Source organism: Bubalus kerabau, chromosome 2, assembly GCF_029407905.1.
Source record: "Bubalus kerabau isolate K-KA32 ecotype Philippines breed swamp buffalo chromosome 2, PCC_UOA_SB_1v2, whole genome shotgun sequence".
Classification (NCBI taxonomy): Eukaryota; Metazoa; Chordata; class Mammalia; order Artiodactyla; family Bovidae; genus Bubalus; species Bubalus kerabau.
Window position 1 is genome coordinate 178,999,083 of NC_073625.1, and position 24,509 is coordinate 179,023,591.

Genomic DNA, 24,509 nt, shown 5'->3' on the forward strand with positions numbered 1-24,509 from the left:
GTGGTCTATGTGTGTTAACCTGCCCAGAATCATCTCTCTAATTGCCACAGTCCATCATCTAAGTACCCCAGCCCCTTGTATCAGAACAAGGTGATCAGGTAGCCGTGAGTTCCATTTGTAAAATCTCAGGTGTTAAACACAAAAAACCAGGGCACCAGATACATGTATAAGTTCCTACCAGTAGACTCTGGTGCTCTGTAACACTTCAGAGAGTGAGGGTGAATATAGTGCCCACTCTCTGAAATCATTGAGAAAGGAATGCTCAATCCCTAGATATTTGTTTAAAGAGAACCCTGCCCTTCCGGTCACAATTGTAATGACTGACTAATAGGTCTCTTTCACAGAAAGGTTGAACTCTTGGATCTGTTGCTTCTTCCTATTCCCTGGAAGTGGTAGCTGATTTAGAACTCTTTCTTCATTGGTTAAGGTGTTGCAAGATCTGCAATTTTAAGTCCCACTGGCCTCTAAAGTCAAGTGAAACAAAGGTGTCCCCCTGGCAGCAGTCACAAAAATCAGGGCACCAGGTGGATAGGAGCTCCATTCTGATGACACTGATTATTATAGTTCCATGTGATCAGGAATGCAAACTCCCCTGACCTCTAGAGCCAGGTGATCAAGAATTATATTGTCAGCAACAGCTGCAAAAATTAGGACATCAGGCACATGTAGGCCCCCTTCTAGGAGATATTGGTGCTCCAGAGCATGGCACAGGAAAAGTAAAAAATGGTGCCCACTACTCTTTGTCCCCAGAGTGTTCCATCAGGCTCCTAGATGTGCATGTGTTAAATTAGATGCCTGCGTCTTAGGCCATGGTTTTAATGTAAGCACATGATCCTTATTTGCTTTAAGTTTTAGTTGCCTTAACCTACCTGAGCTGAGCCCTGGGTGGAAGAGTTCAAGTTGTGCAGGCCCTTTTAGAACTTTCTGCTAGATTGATGCTGTTTTATGGGTCTCAAGAGCGATCCTTGTTGATTTTCAAAAGTAGATTTTTTTTGAATGGGGCTCATCTCTCAAGTGTGTATCTTAAAATTTGGCATGCCTGATGTGGAGTTTGAGCCCTACATTCCTCAGGGAGAAGCTCTGGTTTTGAGTTCCATCCAAGTTGTAGTTCACTGCAGTGTAGATTGGTTTTATCTTGTGCCACATTTGATGATATTTTGTGCCAGCCTGTCTTGCTGGTTTGATGTGATTTTCTTGTTGTTTGCCGGATATATAATCATCATTCTGCCAACCTTTAGGTTTTTTTTTTTTTAAGAGGAAGTCTTTGCATATGTAACTGTTTACTGTTTCCATGGGAGAAGGTGAGTTTAGGATCTTCCTATGTTGCCACCTTAAACTAGAACCTATACCTCCCTTCTTCATGTATGAATATATCTTACAAATCTTTTTATATCAGTCATAAATAACTTTGTTTTTTATATCCATGGCTTCCGTTGACTTTCACAGCCATTTAATAGTAGTGGTTTCCATGGATCTTTTGCCAGTCTGCCTACATATAGGCCATGGATCTGCTGCTGGAAAAGCCCTTTACAAGTTGCTAAATCTCTTTAAGTGTCTCAAGTTTCTCATCTGTAAAGGGGAGAAAAATTGTATTCTGAATAAGGTTGTTGTGAAGTTTAAGCACTTTTTAGTACAATGCCTAGTTGGTAGTGAGCAGCCAAATGCTGCCGGCCATCATTGTCATTATCATCACCATTTTTACTTAATCAGATTCTTATTTATGGGGAAATGGGGTGTTTATCTTTTTTATTGTTGCAAACTATGATTCAGGGCATAACATTGTGTATTCATTATTTTGCACACATGTGATTTTATGAATACTTCGCAACAAGTACAGTATCAAGGCAAAAAGGAATATAAATTTGTAATTTTTATAGACATTTGCCAAATCACGTCCCACAGGGATTGTATCAATTTCTGCTGTCATCAGTGTTTGACATAGTTTAAATGATCAAGAATTTGCAGGTAGATTTCTGATGTTACTTCTGTTTCTAAAATTATTCATAATTTAAAATGACAATTTTTAAAGTTCTTCCTTTTTCTTTATTAAAACTACAATCCTGTCTGGAGAGCCTGCTGAAACAACCTTTCATAAAACATGTATATTGGTGGCTTACTCTTTTAAGAGTCTCATAGGTAACTTGTTAGTATTTAAGGGCTTGAAAGATGATCTTTACTCTTTTTTATTCTGTATTTTCGTATAGTTTTGTTTCCATAAATCTGAATTATTTCAGATTTATTTACCTTTACTCTCCATAATCTTAGGATAATCTATTAGAAATATTCATATTTAAGAATGAAGAATCCGAAAATGAACTGAGGTTAGCTTTTTAATGAGTTCTGAAAATTAGTCTTGAATTAGGGTAATATTCTTCATTATTATTATCAAAGAAAACTTAATAGGACAGAGGAACTTAAGATGTCAGAAAGTTTTTAAGGCTCATGGAGAAATAAAAGGATCAGTAAATAGTGGTCCCTGCTATACTCTTTTCTATTGGGTGAGCTAGATGGGGGCCGTTTCCAGGCTAGAAAATTTAAAAATGGACAAAGAAGAATGCTTGAATGGAGCTTTAGAAAATACCTGTGTTTACTCATGTTAAATGCCTAAAAGTAAGTGAAAGAAATCAAAACAAATCAACAGAAAATATAGTACAAATATATAATGGTATGCTATGCTAAGTCACTGCAGTCGTGCCCGACTCTGTGCAACCCCATAGACAGCAGCCCACCAGGCTCCCCTGTCCCTGGGATTCTCTAGGCAAGAACACTGGAGTGGGTTGCCATTTCCTTCTCCAATGCATGAAAGTGAAAAGTGAAAGTGAAGTCGCTCAGTCGTGTCTGACTCTTAGCGACCCCATGGATTGCAGCCTAACAGGATCCTCCGTCCATGGGATTTTCCAAGCAAGAGTACTGGAGTGGGGTGCCATTGCCTTCTCCGATATAATGCTATAGGAACCAATGAAATAAACAAATGTTTTAAATAGAATAGATAGATTATTACTAAGATTGTTTGATGTAGCAGTTCAAAGATGACTGGTGTGAGGAAGCAGTTTCGGTAGAATTGTGGGACTCAGTTGGAGAAGAATGAACAGGAGAAAAATAAGTAAATAAGGCAATCTTTGGCACAGTCATTATGGCAGCAAAAGGAATTTTTTTCTTAAAAAGTATCAATGCAAAGCTTCTGCTCATTTTAAAAAGTATGACTTTTAAACATCTGATTTTATTTTGTTAGTAATTGTTTTTTATATATTATAGTCATCTTTAAAGATTTTTATATTGCTTTTAATACTGGTTGCTGTTTTGTTGCCTTTCCCTTCACCACATTAAATTGATGCCATGAAATAGTCCTCCCTTTATGAACTAACATAGCTATTTTATTGAAAGTATATTTAAAAATTCCACTCTATGTGAAAACTGCCTTGTCACTTATGGAAATTGAGTAGTTGAGCATTATTTACATTGGAAATATTTTAACAGTGATATGTGCAACTCATTGCTGAAGAAGTAGGGTTAGCTTTGTCCTTTTTCTTGAATTTTTAAAGAATCAACTTTACCAAGGTCTAATTTCCATGCATTAAAAGCCACCAGAGTATATAGATAGATAGCTTTTGACAAATACATACAGCCATAATGATGACACCCTATTCAAGATCTAAAATATTTCCATCCCCCTAAGAACAGTTCTTCTCATGTTTAATAATTTTAACATCTAATTTTATTTCTTTTGCTTTATAAGTACAGATGAATGTAATTTTACTTATCAAATGTTGTTGTTGTTCAGTCGCTAAGTCATATCCGACTCTTTGTGACTCCATGAACTGTAGTACACCAGACTTCTCTGTTCTTCACTACCTCCCTGAGTTTGCTCAGATTCAGGTCCATTGAGTTGGTGATGCCATCCAGCCATCTCACATCTTCTGTTGCTCCCTTCTCTTCCTGCTCTCAATCTTTCCCAGCATCAGGGTCTTTTCCAGTGAGTGATCTCTTTGCATCAGGTGGTCAAAATATTAAAGCTTTAGCTTCAGCATCAGTCCTTCCACTTATCAAGAGTACCATGAAGTAACTCCTGAAATGACTTCCTTTTTATCTATGGAAATCTGTTTCAGATTGATGCAATATTTTATGACCCATACAAGGTTAAATATAAACAATTTTATTTAATTGAGTGATTTTTAAGAATATCTAACAGAAAGTTATTTTTATTTGAGCTCACTTATCAGTTAAGGACATTTCTTGTTTATTTAATTTTTAAAAATCCTCTGAAAATATAGACTGTTCTATAGTACATAAACAGCCTATTTTCAACACTGTTGAATACTCTGTGCATTACTGTTTTTCTCATAAAATTTTAAATCACAGTAAAAATTTTATCTTTTTTTTTTTTTTTTTTTTGAAATTGCATATTTCCACGGAGAAGGCGATGGCACCCCACTCCAGTACTCTTGGCCTGGAAAATCCCATGGATGGAGGAGCCCTGAAGGCTGCAGTCCCTGGGGTCGCTCAGAGTCGGACACGACTGAGCGACTTCACTTTCACTTTCACTTTTCACCTTCATGCATTGGAGAAGGAAATGGCAACCCACTCCAGTATTCTTGCCTGGAGAATCCCAGGGACGGGGAGCCTGGTGGGCTGCCGTCTATGGGGTCACACAGAGTCGGACACGACTGAAGCAACTTAACATGCATATTTCCAAAAACTTTTGGAAGTTTTTAAGAACTTTTAAGGGGAAGAACTATTTAAAAGCATTTTTGTTTTCATTCTCCTTCCAACCTATCATTTCTACAGTTGAATATTTGGAATACCTATTGAAAATTAATGAGAGCTATGTATCAATAAATAAAATGTGCTGTAAAATGGTTCTGATTTAAAGATAGGGCAAACATAATTTTTCTCATTTTAAGATTAGTAAAAATTAAGTTAAATAAGAGCTAAATATGCCACTGTAGTTTTTTTAGGACTCTGATTCTATATCATACTTTGACTTTAATGACTATTCATTGCTCCATGCTCTTTCATGCAGTATGACTCAGAGACTCTTCCTGCCTCCATTCCTAATTGTGACTTCAGATAGAGCTGATATTAATCACTTGCAAGGAGCCTGTCAGAAGTTATAAATTAATTATTTTCCTACTGTTTATTGAGTATTATTCTTGTGATTTTTAACTTGAATATTTTATAGTTATGCAGTTGAAACTAAACCTCATTTAATTATTGAGCTTCCCAGGTGGCTCAGTCGTAAAGAATCCACCTGCCAATGCAGGAGACTAGGTTTGATCCCTGGGTCAGGAAGATCTCCTGGATCAGAAAATGGCAACCGACCCCAGTATTCTTGCCTGAGAAATCCTATGGACAGAGAAGCCTGGTGGGCTACAGTCTATGGGGTCACAAGAGTCAGACACAGCTTAGCGTCCAACACATTTATCCAACTAAAACAGAACCTCCTTTAATTATTATGTCAGAATTCTTTGTATTTAAGTTGATTTTGAACCTTGTTTCAGTTTTCTTTAAATTCTGTTATTTTTAACATAGATTTTCAGTGTAAACCACTCATTCTTATAAGAATGATAATACTTACATAGCCATATTTGAGATAAAAAAGTAAAGTAAGGTAGAAGTATGAAGGAATGAGATGAAAAGGGGGTTACAGCTTTTTCCTTTGTTTGATCCTTATGTAGAGGTTCCTGGCATCTTCAAAGAAAACAGATTCGACTGAAAATATTGTTAAGGAACAGTTAGTTTTAAATAAAAGGAGAATATTCTGATGATTAAAAAAAAAACCAAAAACAGAAGGTGCCTTGAAGGGAGATAACATTCTCTATACTTGGGTGTTTTTTGGACTAAGGTAGCCAGCCACCTGGAATCTTCTTGACCCAGGGATCGAACCCAGGTCTCCTGCTTTGCGGGCCAACTCTTCATCATCTGCCACCAGGGAAGCCTCATATATCTGGTTATCATAAGCCATCTTTAGGGCCCTCTGTACTACATAAATTCATGTTTTATTTCTTTGTCTTTTCCTTCTTCAATACTTCTCTCAACATTTTTCATTAGACTTACCTAATGCATAGGTTATTCAGGTGTTTTTTTTTTAAACGTTTAAAGAATTTTAAATTTCTTAAACAAGGGATTCCTTTAAAATAGAAGTTTGCGGAAGAAAGAAAAACCCAATCACTTTCATATAAAACTTTTCAAATAGTCAAGTTAAATTTAACTTTTAGCATGGAGAGGAAAAATTAACTATAGAATCTGTTGTTCCACAGGTACTGTGAGAATAGAGATGTTTCGAAATATGCAGAATGCAGAAATCATCAGAAAAATGACTGAAGAATTTGATGAGGTATAGCATTTCGCTGTTTATACAAATTGCCTGCTTGTACTTGTAAATGGTGAATATGTTGATTATTTTAAGTTTTGTTTTGACTTTGTACTTCGTATAAGAGAAGTTATAGTATTTTCTCATTTATGTGATAATCCATGCTGTTATTTCCGAAATGAATCATCTTTGGAAATTTTATTACATTGCATGGAGATAGTAGCACTGAGTAATGACTTATGGCTGATAATGATTGGAAAATTAATGGTATGAGGTATGAGTTGATTCTTTACATTCATTCTTGAAGACCATCTAAAATCCTGAATTTATAAATGCACCTCCAACAGTTTCATATTCTGTGGAATGCTAGTCCTCTTAAATGTTTTAAAGAAAAAAGGGTTTGGAGGTCAAGGAAGTGTCAGAAGGCTGGCTATTATACCTACCTAAGATACCTGACCTAAGATTGTCAAAACACATTTTTTTATTTAAGGTTATTAGAAATCCTAACAGTGAAAAATTTCCTAAATTTAATCCGGAATTCTTACTTTATATGGATCCCTGCCACTGACATGTGTCCCTCTGCCCTCCCCCGCCCCCTTTCCATTTTCTGTGTGTGTGTATAGTTCTTCTATTTGGAACACTCTACTTGAGATAATCTGATTTCTATTCAGAATACGAGTTTTCTTTGCTAGTCTTCATGAGTTAATCATGCATGATTTTCCATTTTAAGACTTAAATATTCTCTCAAATAGTTTTACACTAGTCATAAATGTTTATTTTTGAGACACTTTAACAGTTTTATTTCTTTATTTATAGTGAACTCAATTCATGTCATGCTTTAGGCCAGCATCAGTTCCTGTTTTAACATTCTGCCTTTGGTATTATTTTCTATTTTCTGATAGGTGTTCCTTTGTTTTGACCTTCAACACTAACCACAAGGATTGGTTTTCTTATAAGTCCACTCTTTTAGTAACATGGGTTTAGGTTTTTTATTAATAGTAGCAGTAGTATTTATTTTTAATTGAAAAAACTGCTACAAATACATACTAAAGTAAATATTCAAGCATAGGCTGCTCAATGTCTTTTTCTAATCAGGTGTTCACCTTTAGCAGCAGTATCAAAATGTTTTAATGTGCATCTTTCTACATAAACATTCTGTCATTGGCTTTCAGACTATGTAGTCACAATTTATGGGACATAGGGAAGACCTTGAATTGTAACCTATGGACATAATATTTCAGAATCACTTACCTTAATTTCTGTAATCTCAAAAAGCTCTGACAGTTCGTAATCCAGACTCTGAGGTTTGGCTCTAAGGCCACTTGGCCTCAACTAACATAGGCTATTTACAGTCAATTTTTATTTCTCACAGTTTGGGGGGGGGAATATATATATATATATATTTATATATATATATATGCATTGCTGTTAAATATTAATGTTCTTAACTACAGAGTGCTACCCCAGGTTTTATTGGGGTATGATGAAATATAAGGTTATTCACCAAGTTCACTTTTAAAATTCAAAAACCCTAGATTCTGAAACATTTCTGTGGCGCTACTGTTCAGTAAAATGTATTTTGTTGTTGTTGTTAATATATGAGTTTATACGTTAGAAATAGAAGTTAAAGCCAGGTGACATACAGTTAAGGTGCAAGTAGTAGGTTTACTCACCAGCTGCTATTCTACCATGTGTGGCCTGCAATACAGGTGATTCAGATTGTAGATTTAAAAGTGGTATATGTCTTGGACCTTCCCAGGACTAACACATGATGGAATGATTATTAAGTATTTTAAGACAGTAGTTCCCAAACTAAATTTGAGCTGCAAATTAATGTCTCACTGGGATACTGATGCCTGGCTCCCTTACACATGCCCTAGACATTTGATTAATTTGTAAGGCATGTGACCTTGGCATAGGGATTTTTTTTTAAAAAGCTCACCAGGTGATTGTAACATAGAACAACTATTGAGAACTATTATTCTAAGGTAAGTAAAAAGAGGAATCCAAAATTTAAGTTATAAGAACACTTCATATATGAAAACAGGCTGAGGGGAAAACAAAAATGAATACAGTGTAACAAATGAAATTATTCAGAATTCATGTTTCATATTCTTAAACATTTTGTCTGAATATTTGAGATTATTGACCTAATCAAAGACTTTTAAAAATCAGAGTTCTATTTGAATATAATTCTGTTCTAATATTATTTTTATTGTTATTAGAATAACCTAAAGCAGAAATAGATATCTCCTAGGGCTACATAAAAGTAAATAAATATAATTGTGATGATTAGAAATTTTAATAAATATTTTGTTTCAATTTTAAATATCTATATAATTTAATTAGGTGGCTTAAAACAGTGTCATTAAAAAAAATAGGATGCTTACTAATTTGCTTGAGATTTTCTTGTATAAACAATTTGAAAAATAAAAATTTGAACTCAGAATAATGAATAAATAAACACATAAGCAAACAAATAACACAAAATTTCCAGAGAGATTAGTGAACAAGATGTGCCAGACCTATTTGACAATGATGATTATCTGCAAGTATGACAAGATTCAATGAAGCAAGAACAAGTGGAAATTCTGTTTGAAAGGTGGTATTGTGTTTTGGAGGGACAGACTGTATTTACAAAAGCCATTGATGATGCAGAGTGGTAAGACTTATGAGCTCAGTACATAATAAGCATAAGTGGGAGTGAATCACACATTGTTCACTGTAATGAACTCAATGAAATTATAATTCAGATGCAGACAACAAAGATTTTTAACTTCAATTCTTTAGAAAGATATTAATCTTTTACTACTGTGTATATACTTGAGAATGCATTTAAATCCTTGCATATTATTAAATACACAGGTTTTTTTTTTTTTTTTTCTTAAATACTTAATTCCTTGGGAGTAGAAGGAGGTTAGTTTTTAAATTATGATTTGTGATAAAATTCTGAAATATCTGATGAAAGGAGTCATTAGATCCCAAGATCCTAGAAAAATGCCTAGTTAACAGGGAAAAGCCACTAACTTCTGTTGAATGAATGACTGAATATGTTGTATTATAGCGAAGTGAAGTAAAGGTGAAATGAGGTAGAAATCATTTCGATTGAAACTGTTTGAATTGAAAAAGGTGGTCAAAAGTATGTTATTGCCTGAAAAAATAGTATGCTGTAACTTCTATTCCTTATTACAAACTAGTCATACCCAGTTATTACATGACCTTTTTTTGAAAGCCCTACAAATCTCTACTTGGCCAAAAGTCTTTTGTAATTCTAATAACAACCTAATTAGAAATATGTTAATTCCCAAAGCAGTCTATAACTCTTCAAGGTCAGTAGATATACTTGGTTCCTGGTGGACAACCAAGTTGTCATTAGATAAAGGAAAATGTAATTGTATTTCTTCCTGAGATTATTAGAATCAGATCTCCATATATAAATTCTTAGATATGGTTTCTCAAAGGTCAGTTTGTATAGTTTTCAAATATTTAAGTAAGACATCTATGTTGGGGAATCTTTGCAACACAACATGTTTCACAGTCAGCTGACCCTTGGACGATGTGGGTATTGGTTACTGTAATGCTGCTGTAGCTGAAAATTGTCAGTATAAGTTTTGACACTCCCAAAAGTTAACTACTGATACCTTACTGTTGACTGGAAACTTTACCAATAATATTGACAGTCAATTAACATGTATTTTGTGTTTTATGTGTAGTATATGCTATATTCTTATACTAAAGTAATCTAGAGAAAATAAAATGTTATTAAAATCATTAAAAGGGGAAAGTAAATTTACAGTATTGTGTACTACGTTTATCATTACGGAAAGTTTATGTCATCAGTTTACAAGGTGAATCATCCGTTAGTACTTGTATCAGTATTGTCTTATATGATACAAAACACCATAGTAGATGTTACATATATAACTAACACTAGACATCAAAAATGAAAAGATACTGTGAATAATTCATATTGATTTATAATTATGATGATTTATGGGTGATGATGAAGAAGGCAATAATTGCTTTGTATTAGCCTAGTGTAACTGATAAAATTGTTTCACAGTAGCCTTGCCTTTACACTAATGAATGAATTGTTATAAAATTTTTATAGCATATAGTATTACTGTCATATTTATACTATTGGAAACATTTTTGTAAATCACGCTGATACATAGTTTCAGCTCATATATAGCTGATACAAGATATGTTGATACATAGTTTCTCCAGCTATATGAGAGAGAGTGAGTCGTACTATATACATTACTATACAGTAATGTAACTCTTTGAAAGCAAAGTTATAGAACACTGTGTGAAAAATATCACTCACCTTGTGCTTGTCTTGCGCACAAAACATAATTGAACACTTAAGCAATGATGATGGCACAAGAACTTACACAGTTCTTGCCATAAAAAGATAAAGATAGTGCTAAGGTGTGTCTGACTCTTGCGATCCCATGAAGTGTAGCCTGCCAGGCTCCTCTGTCCATGGGATTCTCCAGGCAAGAATACTGAAGTGGGTTGCGATTTCCTTCTCCAGGGGAACTTCCTGATCCAGGAATTGAACCCAGGTCTCCTGCATTGCAGGCAGATGCTTTACCTACTGAGCTATATGGGATATTTTCCATTGGAGACACACACATATACAACAGATACATTTATTAAGTGTATGACATGGTGATTATTTGCTGTTCCTTAAGTGGAAGTGAATCATCATAAAAGTCTTTTTCCTCATTATCTTTACATTGAGTACGCTGAGAAAGAGGAGAGTTTGGTCTTGCTGTTTCAGAGATGGCAGATGTGGAGGAGGTGGAACAGTAGGCAGGAAAACAGGCATATTCAGTGTAATTTTATGCAAATACATCATAATTTCTGTCTGAATTTTGCTTTTTCATCTGTATAAAAATGCTTCTATATAATACCAAACCTTCTTCCACCATTTGCTTTAGTTTCAGTGCTCTATATTAAAAGGGTCCTTGTTGTTAAAGAAGTTAAAAGTAGTATTTGAGTAAGATTGTCTAATGTTATTTGTTTTCTGGAATTGTTTATTCTATGTGTTCTTCCTCATTGTACAGTACTGGTTTGGAAGCACTCATCTCTGTCAAGTCATCTTCTCATAATTCCTTTGGTGTAGTGTCTATTAGCTCTTGATTTCTCCAAGATTCGTATCTTAAAAACGCTTCACCACACCCCACCTTTTATGCCATATTCATAGTCTCTTTCATGATTCCTTTGATAGGCTCTCTCCTAAGTCCTCTGAAGTGATGGAAAACATCTGGGCAAAATTTATCTCCAGTGGGAATTTATTATTTCAGGTCTGATAGCTTTCATGACTTTTTCTGTAGCAACAATGGCAACTTCAGTGGTGAAGTTCTTTCAGACTTTCATGATGTTCTATCTTCCATAGTACAGAGACAATCCTTTCCATCGATTACTGTGTATCATGAGGCCCTTATGTAAACATTTTATTCAATCATCAGGCACAGTAAAGGACAGAAACGGTTAAGGACCTAACAGGAGCAGAAGACATTAAGAAGAGGTGGCAAGAATGCACAGAAGAACTATACAAAAAAGTTCTTAATGATACAGATAATCGCAATGATGTGGTCACTCACTTGGAACCAGACATATTGGAGTGTGAGGTCAAGTGGGAAATAATTACTTAGGAAATAATTATATGCACAAAGTTAGTTGAGGTGACAGAATTCCTCCTGAGCTATTTAAAAATCCTGAGAGCTACACTCAGTATGTCAGCAAAGTTTGAAAACTCAGCTGTAAGGACTGGAAAAGGTCAGTTTTCATTCCAGTCCCAAAGAAAGGCAATGCCAAACAGTGTTCAAACTACCATACATTTGTGCTCATTCCACATGCTAGTAAGGTAATGCTCAAAATCCTTCAACCTAGGCTTCAGCAGTATGTGAACTTCCAAATGTACAAGCTGGGTTTTGAAGTGGCAGAGGAACCAGGGATCAGATTGCCAACATCCATTGGATCATAGAGAAAGCAAAGGAATTCCAGAAAAACTTGTTTCATTGACTACATGAAAACCTTAGACTGTGTGGATCATAACAAATTATGGAAATTTCTTCAAGAGAGGGGAGTACTAGACCACCTTACCTGCCTCCTGAGAAACCTATATTCAAGAAGCAACAGTTAGAACCAGACGTGGAACAACTGACTGGTTCAAAATTGGGAAAGGAGTACAACAGCACTATATATTGTCACCCTACTCATTTAACTTATGTGCAGAGTGTGTGTTTGCATGCTGAGTCAGTCACTTCAGTGGTGTCTGACTCTGTGCAGCCCTGTCACTTTAATCCACCAGGCTTATCTGTCCATGGGATTCTCCAGGCAGTACTGGAATAGGTTGCCATTTTCTACTCCAGTGCATCTTCCCAACCCAGGGATCAAACCTGAGTCTCTTACATCTACCTGCATTGGCAGGCAAGTTCTTTACCACTAGTGCCACCTGGGAAGCCCCTATATGCAGAAAACATTATGTGAAATGCCAGGCTGGATGAATCACAAATTGGAATCAAGGTTGCTGGGAGAAATATCAATTTCAACCTCAAATATGCAGATGATGCCTCTCCAATGACAGTAGTTGGAAAGGAACTATAGAACTTGATATGGGTCAAAAAGGAAGTGAAAAAGCTGGCTTGAAACTCAACATTGAAAGACTAAGAAGACCATGGCATCCAGTCTCATCACTTTATGGCCAATAGAAGAGGAAAAAGTGGAAATAGTGACAGATTTTATTTTCTTGGGATCCAAATCACTGGACAGTGACTGCAGCCATGAAATTAAAAGACCCTCCTCCTTGGAAGGAAAGCTTATGACAAATCTCGACCGCATATTATAAAGCTGAGACATCACTTTGCCAACAAAGGTACATACAGTCAAAGCTATGGTTTTCCCAGTAGTCATGTATGGATGTGAGAGTTGGACCGTAAAGAAGGCTGAACATCAAAGAATTGATGCTTTTGAATTGTGCTTTTGGAGAAGATTCTTGAGAGTCCCTCGGACTGCAGAGAGTCAATCCTAAAGGAAATAAACCCTGAATATTCATTGGAAATACTGATGCTGAAGCTTCAATACTCATCTGATGTGAAGAGCCAACTCGCTGGAAAAGACCCTGGTGCTCAGAAAGATTGAGGGCAAAAGGAGAAGAGGGTGGCAGAGGATGAGATAGTTAGATAGCGTCACAGAATCAATGGAAATTAATTTCAGCAGACTCCAGGTGATAGTGAAAGATAGGTGAGCCTGGCATGCTGTAGACAGTGGGGCTGCAAAGAGTTGCACACGACTTAGGAACTGAACAACAACTGTGACTTCCTCATCTAAAGACCAAATTAGAGATGTTTTATTTCAGAACAGTTTGATTACTTTGACACCTTCAGTGTTGAATTCATGGAGTTCTGGGTAATCAGGGGCATTGTTCATTATGAAAAGAATTTTAAAGTCAGTCTCTTACTGGCAAGGTACTTCCTAACTTCAGTGACAAAGCATAAATGGAATCAGTCCAGAAAAAGGGTTCTCATTGTCCATGCATTCTTATTGTACAACCAAAAGTCTGGTAGCCAGTGTTTATCTTTTCCACTTCAAGGCTGAGGAGTTTGTAGTTTTTTAGTTAAGAGGAGTCTTGATCATAAACCTGACTTCTGTGTGTACAAAAAGTAGAGTTAACCTATGCCTTCATGCCTTTTGGCTTGGTGCTCACTTCTCTTCCTTACTAATGATATTCTTTATGATAATTTTTTTCCTGAAAAAATTTTTTTTCACAAAAGGGCACTTTCATCTGCATTAAGAACTTGTTCAGGCAGACTTACATACCGCTGAGCATGTGCAGTTGTAAATAAACTTTGTCCCTTCTCCACTTAGTCTGTTGGCTGTCAGTTAATCTTCAGGCCCTCTCTACCGGATCCAAGCTAGAAGGAAAAGAAGTTTTTCCTTTCAGAAGTTTTGTTGACTAGGACAGGATGGTTGGAACTTTCTGCTCAGTCCAGAGACAGTAGCTGCAACTGAGATCACTAGTCCAGCAAAGATGAGCTACTCTCCTGCCATTGAGATATGTAGGAACACACCCAGCCGTGAACAGCGAGGTATCTGTTATGCTGGAGAGCAGTTTCTAGCACTGTTGATGCTAAGCAAGGGTCTGTGGCTCTTGCTAGTTCCTGCAGGTGCCCCATCCTTAGCTGGCCAGGAAAGAAAACAACATGGCAGAGTAGAAGAACTTAAGCTCACTTCCTCCCATAAGAATATCAAAATCACAACTAACTTCTGTACAGCCATAAATAAAAAAGACTGAAACCTTCCAAAAAGGTACTCTACATCCAAAGACAAGAAATCACGAGGTGATAGGTGGAGCACATTTGTGATATAATCAAATCCCATACATCTGGAGTGACCCAGAAACTGGAAAATAATTCCATCACAGAAATTTTCCTATGGGAGTGAGAGCTCTGAGCCTCACATTAAGCTCCCTAGCCTGTAGGTCTGGCATCAGGAGGAAGAGCCTCCAGAGCATTTATTTGGCTTCTAACTCTAGCAACTTTTGATCACAGGAGCTCTATAGGACTGGGGAAAACAGAGACTCCAGACTTGGATGATGCATGTGAGGTTGTGTGAGCACCAGGACTCAGAGGGAAAGCAGTGACTTCATAGGAGCCTGGGCTGGAACTAATCCTGCTCTTGGAGGGCTTCCTGGGAGGGAGAATGGGGCTGTGGTTCTCTATTGGGTCATAAAAGTTGGCAGTGAACATATCCATAAGAAATTATCTGAAGGTTGACATCTTGCTTGGGACATTAGAACAAAGACCTGGCACCACCCAACAGCCTGTAGGTTCCAGTCCTGGAATACCTCAGACCAAGTAAGCAACAGGACTGGAACACAGTCCCACCCATCAATAAAGAGGCTGCCTAAAGACTTCCTGATCCCAGAGCCACCTCTTGGCACACATTTTGACAAAGCCCTGCGCACCAAAGAGCCAAGATCCAATTTTATGCACCATTCCCTCCCACCAGGAAGGTTCCACAAGCCTCTAGACCAGCCTCACTCACTAGGGAGCAGACAACTGAAGCAAAAAACATACAGTCTTACACCCTGTGGAGCTGAGTCCACAAACAGGTCAGAACTTAAAATGGGACCGGCTGGTACCTGACCATTGCATTATGAGAGGGAATTGTACTGCTAGAACGCCTAGGACATACTCAACAGAAAGTTTCTTTTTCAAAGTCAAGAATAATAACTTTACACATATATAAAATAAAAATAGAACTTTAGACAAAATGAAATGACAGAAAAACATGTTCCAGATAAAGGAACAAAATTAAGTCCCAAAACAACTAAATGATGTGGAGATAGGTAACTATATGAGAAAGAGTGCAGAGTAATGATGCAAACATTTAGGAAGAGATGCAAACATGAATGATGCAAACATTTAGGAAGAGAGTGGATACACAGAGCAATAAGTTAAAATAAGTTTTTAACAAGGATTAGAAAAATTAGAATGCAGTATCTGAGGACTTCCTGGTGGTCCACTGGTGAAGAATCCTCCTGCCAGTGAATGGTACATGGGTTTGATCCCTGATCCAGGAAGATCCCACTTGAAGTAGGACAACTCAGCCTGTTTCACAGCTACCAAGCCAGCGTGCTGCAGCTACTGAAGCCCATGCATCCTAGAGACCATGCTTTGCAACGAGAGAAGCTACCACTGCAATGAGAAGCCTGCACACTGAAACCAGAAAGTAGCCCCTACTTGCCATAACTAGAGAAAGCCTGTACATAGCATTGAAGACCCAGTACAGCCAAAAATCAAACAAAGAAAAAATTTAGCAAGAGGATACAGAAACTGAAATGAAACATACAGTGGAAGGAACCATTAAATAAATAAAGCAGAAGACCAAATAAGTGTACTGGTAGACAGAGTAGTGCATATCACCATTGTGGTTTAGAATAAAGGAAAAAGAATGGAAAGAAACAGTAGTATTTTTTTTCCTTTTTTTGTTGAAGGATAATTGCTTTATAGAATTTCCTTGTTTTCTGTCAAACTTCAAAATAAATCAGCCATAGGTATACATATATCCCCTCTTTTGAACCTCCCTCCCATCTCCCTCCCTATCCCATCCCTCTAGGTTGATACAGAGCCCCTGTTTGAGTTTCCTGAGCCATACAGAAAATTCCTATTGGCTATCTGTTTTACATATTTTAATGTAAGTTTCCATGTTACTCTTTCCATACATCTCACCCTCTCCTCCCCTCTCCCCATGTCCATAAATAAATTCTCTATGTCTGTTTCTCCATTGCTGCCCTAGATTCCATACATGTGCGTTAGACTATGATATTCATCTTTCTGACTTACTTCACTCTGTATAATAGGCTCTAGGTCCATCCACCTCATCAGAACTAACTCAAATGTGTTCCTTTTTATGGCTAAGTAATATTCCATAGTGTATAAGTACCACAAGTTCTTTATCCATTCATCTCTTGATGGACATGTACGTTGCTTCCATGTTCTAGCTATTTTTTAAGTATATTCATTCATTCATTGCTGCAATGAACTGTGGGATACATGTGCCTTTTCAATTTTGGTTTCCTCAGGGTAGATGCCCAGGAGTGGGATTGCTGGGTCATATGGTGGTTTTATTCCTAGTTTCTTAAGGAATCTCCATACCGTCTTCCATATTGGCTGTATCAATTTACATTCCCAGCAACAGGGCAAGACTGTTCCCTTTTCTCCCCACCCTCTCCAGCATTTATTGTTTGTAGACTTTTTGATGATGGCCATTCTGACTGGTGTGAGCTGAAAATCTCATTGTGGTTTTGATTTTCATTTCTCTAATAATGAGTGATGTTGAGCATCTTTTCATATGTTTATTAGCCATCTGTATGTCTTCTTTGGAGAAATGCCTGTTTAGATCTTCCCCCCACTTTTTGATTGGGTTGTTTATTTTTCTGGCATTGAGTTGTATGAGTTGCTTATATATTTTGGAAATTAATCGTTTGTCAGTTTTTTCATTTGCTATTATTTTCTCCCATTCTGACGGTTGTCTTTCACTTTCCTTTGTAAAAGCTTTTAAGTTTAATCAGGTCCCACTTGTTTACGTTTGTTTTTATTTCCGTTATTATATGAGGTAGTTCATATAGGATCTTGCTTTGATTTATGTCATTCAGTGTTCTGCCTATATTTTCTTCCAAGAGTTTTATAGTTTGTGGTCTTATATTTAGGTCTTTGATCCATTTTGAGTTTATCTTTCTGTATGGTGTTAGAAAGTGTTCTAATTTCATTCTTTTACATGTAACTGTCCAGTTTTCCCAGCACCATTTATTGAAGAGGCTGCCTTTACCCCATTGTATATTTGTTTGTTAAAAATAAGGTACCCATAGGTGCATGGGTTTATTTCAGGGCTTTCTGCCTTGTTCCATTGATCTGTATTTCTGTTTTTGTGCCAGTAGCATACTGTCTTGCTGACTGTAGCTTTGTACTATAATCTGAAGTCAGGAAGGTTGATTCCTCCAGCTCCATTCTTCTTTCTCAAGACTGCCTTGGCTATTTGCGGTCTTTGTGTTTCCATATGAATTGTGAAATTTTTTTGTTCTAATTCTATGAAAAATGCCTTTGGATAATTTGATAGGGACCGCATTGAATCTCTAGATTACCTTTGTAGTATAGTCATTTTCACAATATTTACTCTTCCTACCCCGGAACATGGAATATCTCTCTATCTGTATATGTCATCTTTGATTTCTTTCATCAGTGTCTTATAATTTTCTGTGTGCAGTTCTTTTGTCTCCTTAAGTAAGTTTATTCCTAGATATTTAATTCTTTTTGTTTCAGTGGTGAATGGGATTGATTACATAATTTGTCTTTATTATTTTTTATTGTTAGTATATAGAAATGCAAGTGATTTCTGTGTATTGATTTTGTTTCCTGCAACTTTGCTAAATTCTCTGATGAGCTATAGTAATTTTCTGATACTGTCCTTAGGGTTTTCTATGTACAGTTACATGTCATCTGCATACAGTGAGTGCTTTACTTATTCTTTTCCGATCTGGATTCCTTTTATTTCTTTTTCTTCTCTGACTGCTGTAGCTAGGACTTCCAGAACTATGTTGAATAATAGTAGTGAAAGTGGACACCTTTGACTTGTTCCTATTCTTATGGGGAGTGCTTTCAGTTTTTCAACATCAAGAATAATGTTTGCTGTAGGCTTCTCATATATGGCCTTTACTATGTTGAGGTAGGTTCCTTCTATGCCCATTTTTTGAAGAGTTTTAATTATAAATGGGTGCTGAATTTTGTTAAAGGTTTTTTAAGCCTCTATTGAGATGATCATATGGTTTTTATTTTCAATTTGTTAATAAGGTGTATCACGTTGATTGATTTGCATTTATTGAAGAAACCTTATATCCCCAGTATAAACCCGACTTGATCATTGTGTATGAGCTTTTTGATGTGTTGCTGAATTCTGTTTGCTAAACTTTTGTTGAGGATTTTAGCATCTATGTTCATCAGTGATATTGGCCTGTAGTTTGCTTTTTTTGTGTGTTATCTTTGTCTGTTTTTGGTATCAGGGTAATGGTGGCCTCATAGAATGAGATTGGAAGTGTTCCTTCCGCTGCAATTTTTTGAAAGAGTTTTAGAAGGATAGGCATTAGCTCTTCTCTAAATGTTTGATAGAATTCTCCTGTGAAGCCATCTGGTCCTGGGCTTTTGTTTATCGGGAGAATTTTGATGAAAGCTTCAATTTCAGTGTTTGTAGTAGGGTTGTTCATAATTTCTGTTTCTTCCTGGTTCAGTCTTGGAAGATTGAACTTTTCTAAGAATCTGTCCATTTCTTCCATATTATCCATTTTATTGCCATATATTGTTCATAATAGTCTCTTAAAATCCTTTGTATTTCTGCATTGTCTGTTGTAACCTCTCCTTTTTCATTCTAATATTGTTGATTTGATTTTTCTTTTTTTCTTGATGAGTCTGGCTAAAGGTTTGTCAATTCTGTTTACCTTCTCAAAGAACCATCTTTTAGTTTTATTAACTTTTACTTTTGTTTCCTTCATTTCTTTTTATTTCTGCTAGAATCTTTATGATTTCTTTCCTTCTACTAATTTTGGGGTTTTTTTGTTCTTCTTTTTCCAGTTGTTTTAGGAGTAAAATTACGTTGTCCATTAAATGTTTTTCTTGTTTCTTGAGGTAGGATTATATTTCTGTAAACTTCCCTCTTAGAACTGCTTTTGCAGTATCCAATAGGTTTTGAGTTATTGTGTTTTCATTGACATTTGGGAGAAGGCAATGGCAACCCACTCCAGTACTGTTGCCTGGAAAATCCCATGGATAGAGGAGCCTGGTAGGCTGCAGTCCATGGGGTCGCACAGAGTCAGACACGACTGAAGCGACTTAGCAGCAGCAGCAGCATTGATATCTGTTTCTAGAAATTTTTTTATTTCCCTTTTGAATTCTTCAGTTAACCTGTTGGTTATTTAGAAACGTGTTGTTTAGTCTCCATGTGTTTATGTTTCTTACAGTTTTTTTCTTGTAATTGATATCTAGTCTCATAGTGTTGTCGTCAGAGAAGATGCTGGATATGATTTCAATTTTCTTAAATTTACTGACATTAGATTTTTACCCAAGATGTGGTCTATCCTGGAGAATGTTCCATGTGCACTTGAGAAGAAGGTGTATTCTTCTGCATTTGGTTGGAATGTCCTGAAGATATCAGTGAGATCCATCTCATCTAATGTATCATTTTGAGACTTCTATTTCCTTATTAATTTTTGTTTTGATGATCTTTCCATTGGTGTGAGTGGGGTGTTAAATTCTCCTACTATTATTGTGCTATTGTCTGTTTCTCCTTTTATGTCTGTTAGTGTTTGTCTTAGGTATTCAGGTGCTCCTATGTTGGGTGCATAGATATTTACCATTGTTATGTCTTCCTCTTATGTTGATCCCTTGATCACTATGTAGTGTCCTTCCTTATCTCTTGTAATATTCTTTATTTTGCGATCTAATTTGTCTGATATGAAGATTGCTACTCCAGCTTTCTTTTGCTTTCCATTTGCATGGAATGTTTTTTTTCCATCCTCTCACTTTCAGTCTATATGTGTCTTTAGGTATGAAGTGAGTTTTTTGTAGACAGCATATATATGGGTCTTGTTTTTGTATCCATTCAGCCCATCTATGTCTTTTCTTTGGAGCATTTAATCCATTTACTTTTAAAGTAATTATTGATATATATGTTCCTATGCCATTTTTTTAATTGTTTGGGGTTGACTTTGTAGATCTTTATCTTTTGTATTTTCTGGCTATATAAGTCCCTTTAGTATTTGTTATCGGAGAAGGCAGTGGCACCCCACTTCAGTACTCTTCCTGGAAAAACCCATGGACGGAGGAGACTGGTAGGCTGCAGTCCATGGGGTCATGAAGAGTCGGACATGACTGAGCAACTTCACTTTCACTTTTCACTTTCATGCATTGGAGAAGGAAATGGCAACCCACTCCAGTGTTCTTGCCTGGAGAATCCCAGGGGAGCCTTGTGGGCTGCCGTCTATGGGGTCGCACAGAGTCGGACATGACTGAAGTGACTTAGCAGCAGCAGCAGTAGCAGTATTTGTTATAAAGGTGGCTTGGTGGTACTGAATTGTCTTAACTTTTGCTTGTCTGAAAAGCTTTTTATTTCTCCATCAATTTTGAATGAGATCCTTGCTCGGTACAATAATCTTGGTTATAGATTTTTCCCTTTCAGTACTTTAAATATATCCTGACATTCCCTTCTGGCCTGCAGAATATCTGCTGAAAGATCAGCTGTTAAGCGTATGGGGTTTCCCTTGTATGTTATTGGTCGCTTCTCCTTTGCTTCTCTTAGTATTGTTTCTTTGTGTTTAGTCTTGATTAGTTTGTTTAGTATGTGTCTTGGTGTGTTTCTCCTTTGGTTTATCCTGTATGGGACTCATTGCCTCCTGGACTTGATTGACTATTTCCTTTTCCATGTTGGGGAAATTTTGAACTATAATCCCTTCAGAAATCTTCTCATACTATTTATTTTTCTCTTCTTCTGGGACCTCTGCAGTTCAAATGTTGGTGTGTTTGATATTGTCCTAGAGGTCTCTGAGATGATCCTCAGTTCTCTTTTTTTTTTTTTTTAACTTTATACTGCTCTTCAGGGGTTATTTCCACCATTTTATCTTCCAACTCACTGGTTTGTTCTTCTGCTTCAGATATTTTGCTGTCACTTCCTTCTGGAGTATTTTTAATTTCAGTAATTGTGTTGTTTGTCTCTGCATGTTTATCTTTTAATTCTTCTAGGGCTTTTTAATTGATTCTTCCAATTTCTCCATTTTGTTTTCAAGGTTTTTTTAAATTATCTTTACTATCATTATTCTGAATTCTTTTTCAGATAATTTGCCTGTTTCCTCTTCATTTATTTGGACTTCTGTGTTTCTAGTTTGTTCCTTCATTTGTGTAGTATTTCTCTGCCTTTTAATTATTTTTTCTTAACTTACTGTGTTTGAGTTCTCTTTTTCTCATGCTTGAAGGTTGAATTCTTTCTTCCTTTTGATTTCTGCCATCCTAAGGCTGGTCCATTGATTCCTGTAAGCTTCATATAGGGTGAGATTTGTGCTGAGTTTTTGTTTGTTTATTTCCTTTTCCTCTGATGGTCAAGGCTAAGTGAGATGGTAATCATCTCTACTGATTATTTGGTTTGTATTTTTCTTTTGTTTGTTGTTTAGATGAGGTGTCCTGCACAGGGTGCTTACTGGTGGTTGCATGATGCTGGGTCTTGTATTCACGTTGTTTCCTTTGTATGTTCAGTTCAGTTCACTCGCTCAGTTCAGTTCAGTTCAGTTTAGTCGCTCAGTCGTGTCCAACTCTTTACAACCCCATGAACCACAACACGCCAGGCCTCCCTGTCCATCACTAACTCCTGTAGTTCACCCAAACTCATGTTCATGGAGTTGATGATGCCATCCAACCATCTCATCCTCTGTCATCCCTTTCTTCTCCTGCCCTCAATCTTGCCCAGCATCAGGGTCTTTTCAAATGAGTCAGCTCTTTGCATCAGGTGGCCAAGGTATTGGAGTTTCAGCTTCAGCATCAGTCCTTCCAGTGAACACCCAGGACTGATCTCCTTTAGGATGAACTGGTTGGATCTCCTTGCAGTCCAAGGGACTCTCAAGAGTCTTCTCCAACACCATGGTTCAAAGCAACAATTCTTCGGCGCTCAGCTTTCTTTATAGTCCACCTCTCACATCCATACATGACCACTGGAAAAACCATAGCCTTGACTAGACGGACCTTTGTTGACAAAGTAATGTCTCCGCTTATTAATATGCTGTCTAAGTTGGTCATAACTTCCAAGGAGTAAGGATCTTTTAATTTCATGGCTGCAGTCACCATCTGCAGTGATTTTGGAGCCCAGAAAAAATAAAGTCTGCCACTGTTCCCCATCTATTTACCATGAAGGGATGGGAACGGATGCCATGATCTGAGTTTTCTGAATGTTGAGCTTTAAGCCAACTTTTTCACTCTCCTCTTTCACTTTCATCAAGAGGCTCTTTAGTTCTTCACTTTCTGCCATAAGGATCGTGTCATCTGTATACCTGAGGTTATTGATATTTCTCTTGGCAATCTTGATTCCAGCTTGTGATTCATCTAGCCCAGCGTTTCTCACGATGTACTCTGCATATGTTAAGTAAGCAGGGTGACAGTATACAGCCTTGACACACTCCTTTTCTATTTGGAACCAGTCTGTTGTTCCATGTCCACTTCTAACTGTTGCTTCCTGACCTGCATACAGGTTTTTAAGAGGCAGGTCCGGTGGTCTGGTATGCCCATCTCTTTCAGAATTTTCCACAGTTTATTGTGATCCACACAGTCAAAGGCTTTGGCATAGTCAATAAAGCAGAAATAGATGTTTTTCGGGAACTCTTGCTTTTTCAATGATCAGCATATATTGACAATTTGATCCCTGGTTCCTCTGCCTTTTTTAAAACCAGCTTGAACATCTGGAAGTTCACGATTCACGTATTGTTGAAGCCTGGCTTGGAGAATTTTAATCATTACTTTACTAGCGTGTGAGATGAGTGCAATTGTTTGGTAGTTTGAGCATTCTTTGGCATTGCCATTCTTTGGGATTGGAATGAAAGCTGACCTTCTCCAGTCCTGTGGCCACTGGTGAGTTTTCCAAATTTGCTGACGTATTGAGTGCAGCACTTTAACGGCATCATATTTCAGAGTTTGAAATAGCTCCACTGGAATTCCATCACCTCCACTAACTTTGTTCGTAGTGATGCTTCCTAAGACCCACTTGACTTCATATTCCAGGATGTCTGGCTCTAGGTGAGTGATCACACCACTGTGATTATCTGAATCATGAAGATCTTTTTTGTACAGTTTCTGTGTATTCTTACCACTTCTTTTAAATATCTTCTGCTTCTGTTAGATCCATATCATTTCTGTCCTTTATTGAGCCCATCTTGGCATGAAATGTTCTCTTGATACCTCTCATTTTCTTGAAGTGATCTCTAGTGTTTCCCATTCTATTGTTTTCCTCTATTTCTTTATATTGATCTCTTAGGAAGGCTTTCTTATCTCTGCTTGCTATTCTTTGGAACTCTACCTTCAAATGGATATATCTTTCCTTTTCTCCTTTGCTTTTTGCTTCTCTTCTTTTCACAGCCCATTTGTAAGGCCTCCTCCGACAGCCATTTTGCTTTTTGGCATTTCTTTTTCTTGGGGATGGTCTTGATCCTTGTCTCCTGTACAGTGTCATGAACCTCTGTCCATAGTTCATCAGGCACTCTGTCTGTCTATCAGATCTAGTCCATTATGTCTATTTCTCACTTGCACAGTATAATCATAAAGGATTTGATTTAGGTCATACCTGAATGGTCTAGTGGTTTTCTCCAGTTTCTTCAATTTAAGTCTGAATTAGGCAATAAGGAGTTCATGATCTGAGCCACAGTCAGCTTCCGGTCTTGTTTTTGCTGACTCTGTCGAGCTTCTCTCTCTTTGATATTCTCTATGGTTAGTTCTCTGGTAGTCTGGGATCTTGGAGACAGTGTTCCAACTCCAGGGGTCAGGGCTTGATTTCCACAACCCTCCTGTAAGGGTGAGAGAGACAGTGCCCTCAAAGGGTAGAGCTTGTGCATCATGTTTGTCTTGCTGTCCCATAGACCGTTAGCAGTCTGCTTCAATCTCATTTC

The 24,509-nt window shown here is 37.0% G+C and overlaps 1 protein-coding gene across 5 annotated transcripts in view; it reads left to right on the forward strand.

Annotated features, from left to right (window-relative positions):
* The window catches only part of STAG1 (STAG1 cohesin complex component), a 507,868-nt gene that overhangs the window by 282,335 nt on the left and 201,024 nt on the right, over positions 1-24,509 (forward strand). For all 5 annotated transcript variants that reach the window (XM_055569602.1, XM_055569604.1, XM_055569603.1 and 2 more), the window contains one exon: positions 6,258-6,334. In XM_055569602.1, the coding sequence (XP_055425577.1) occupies positions 6,258-6,334 (77 nt within the window). The remainder of the gene's footprint in view (positions 1-6,257; positions 6,335-24,509) is intronic.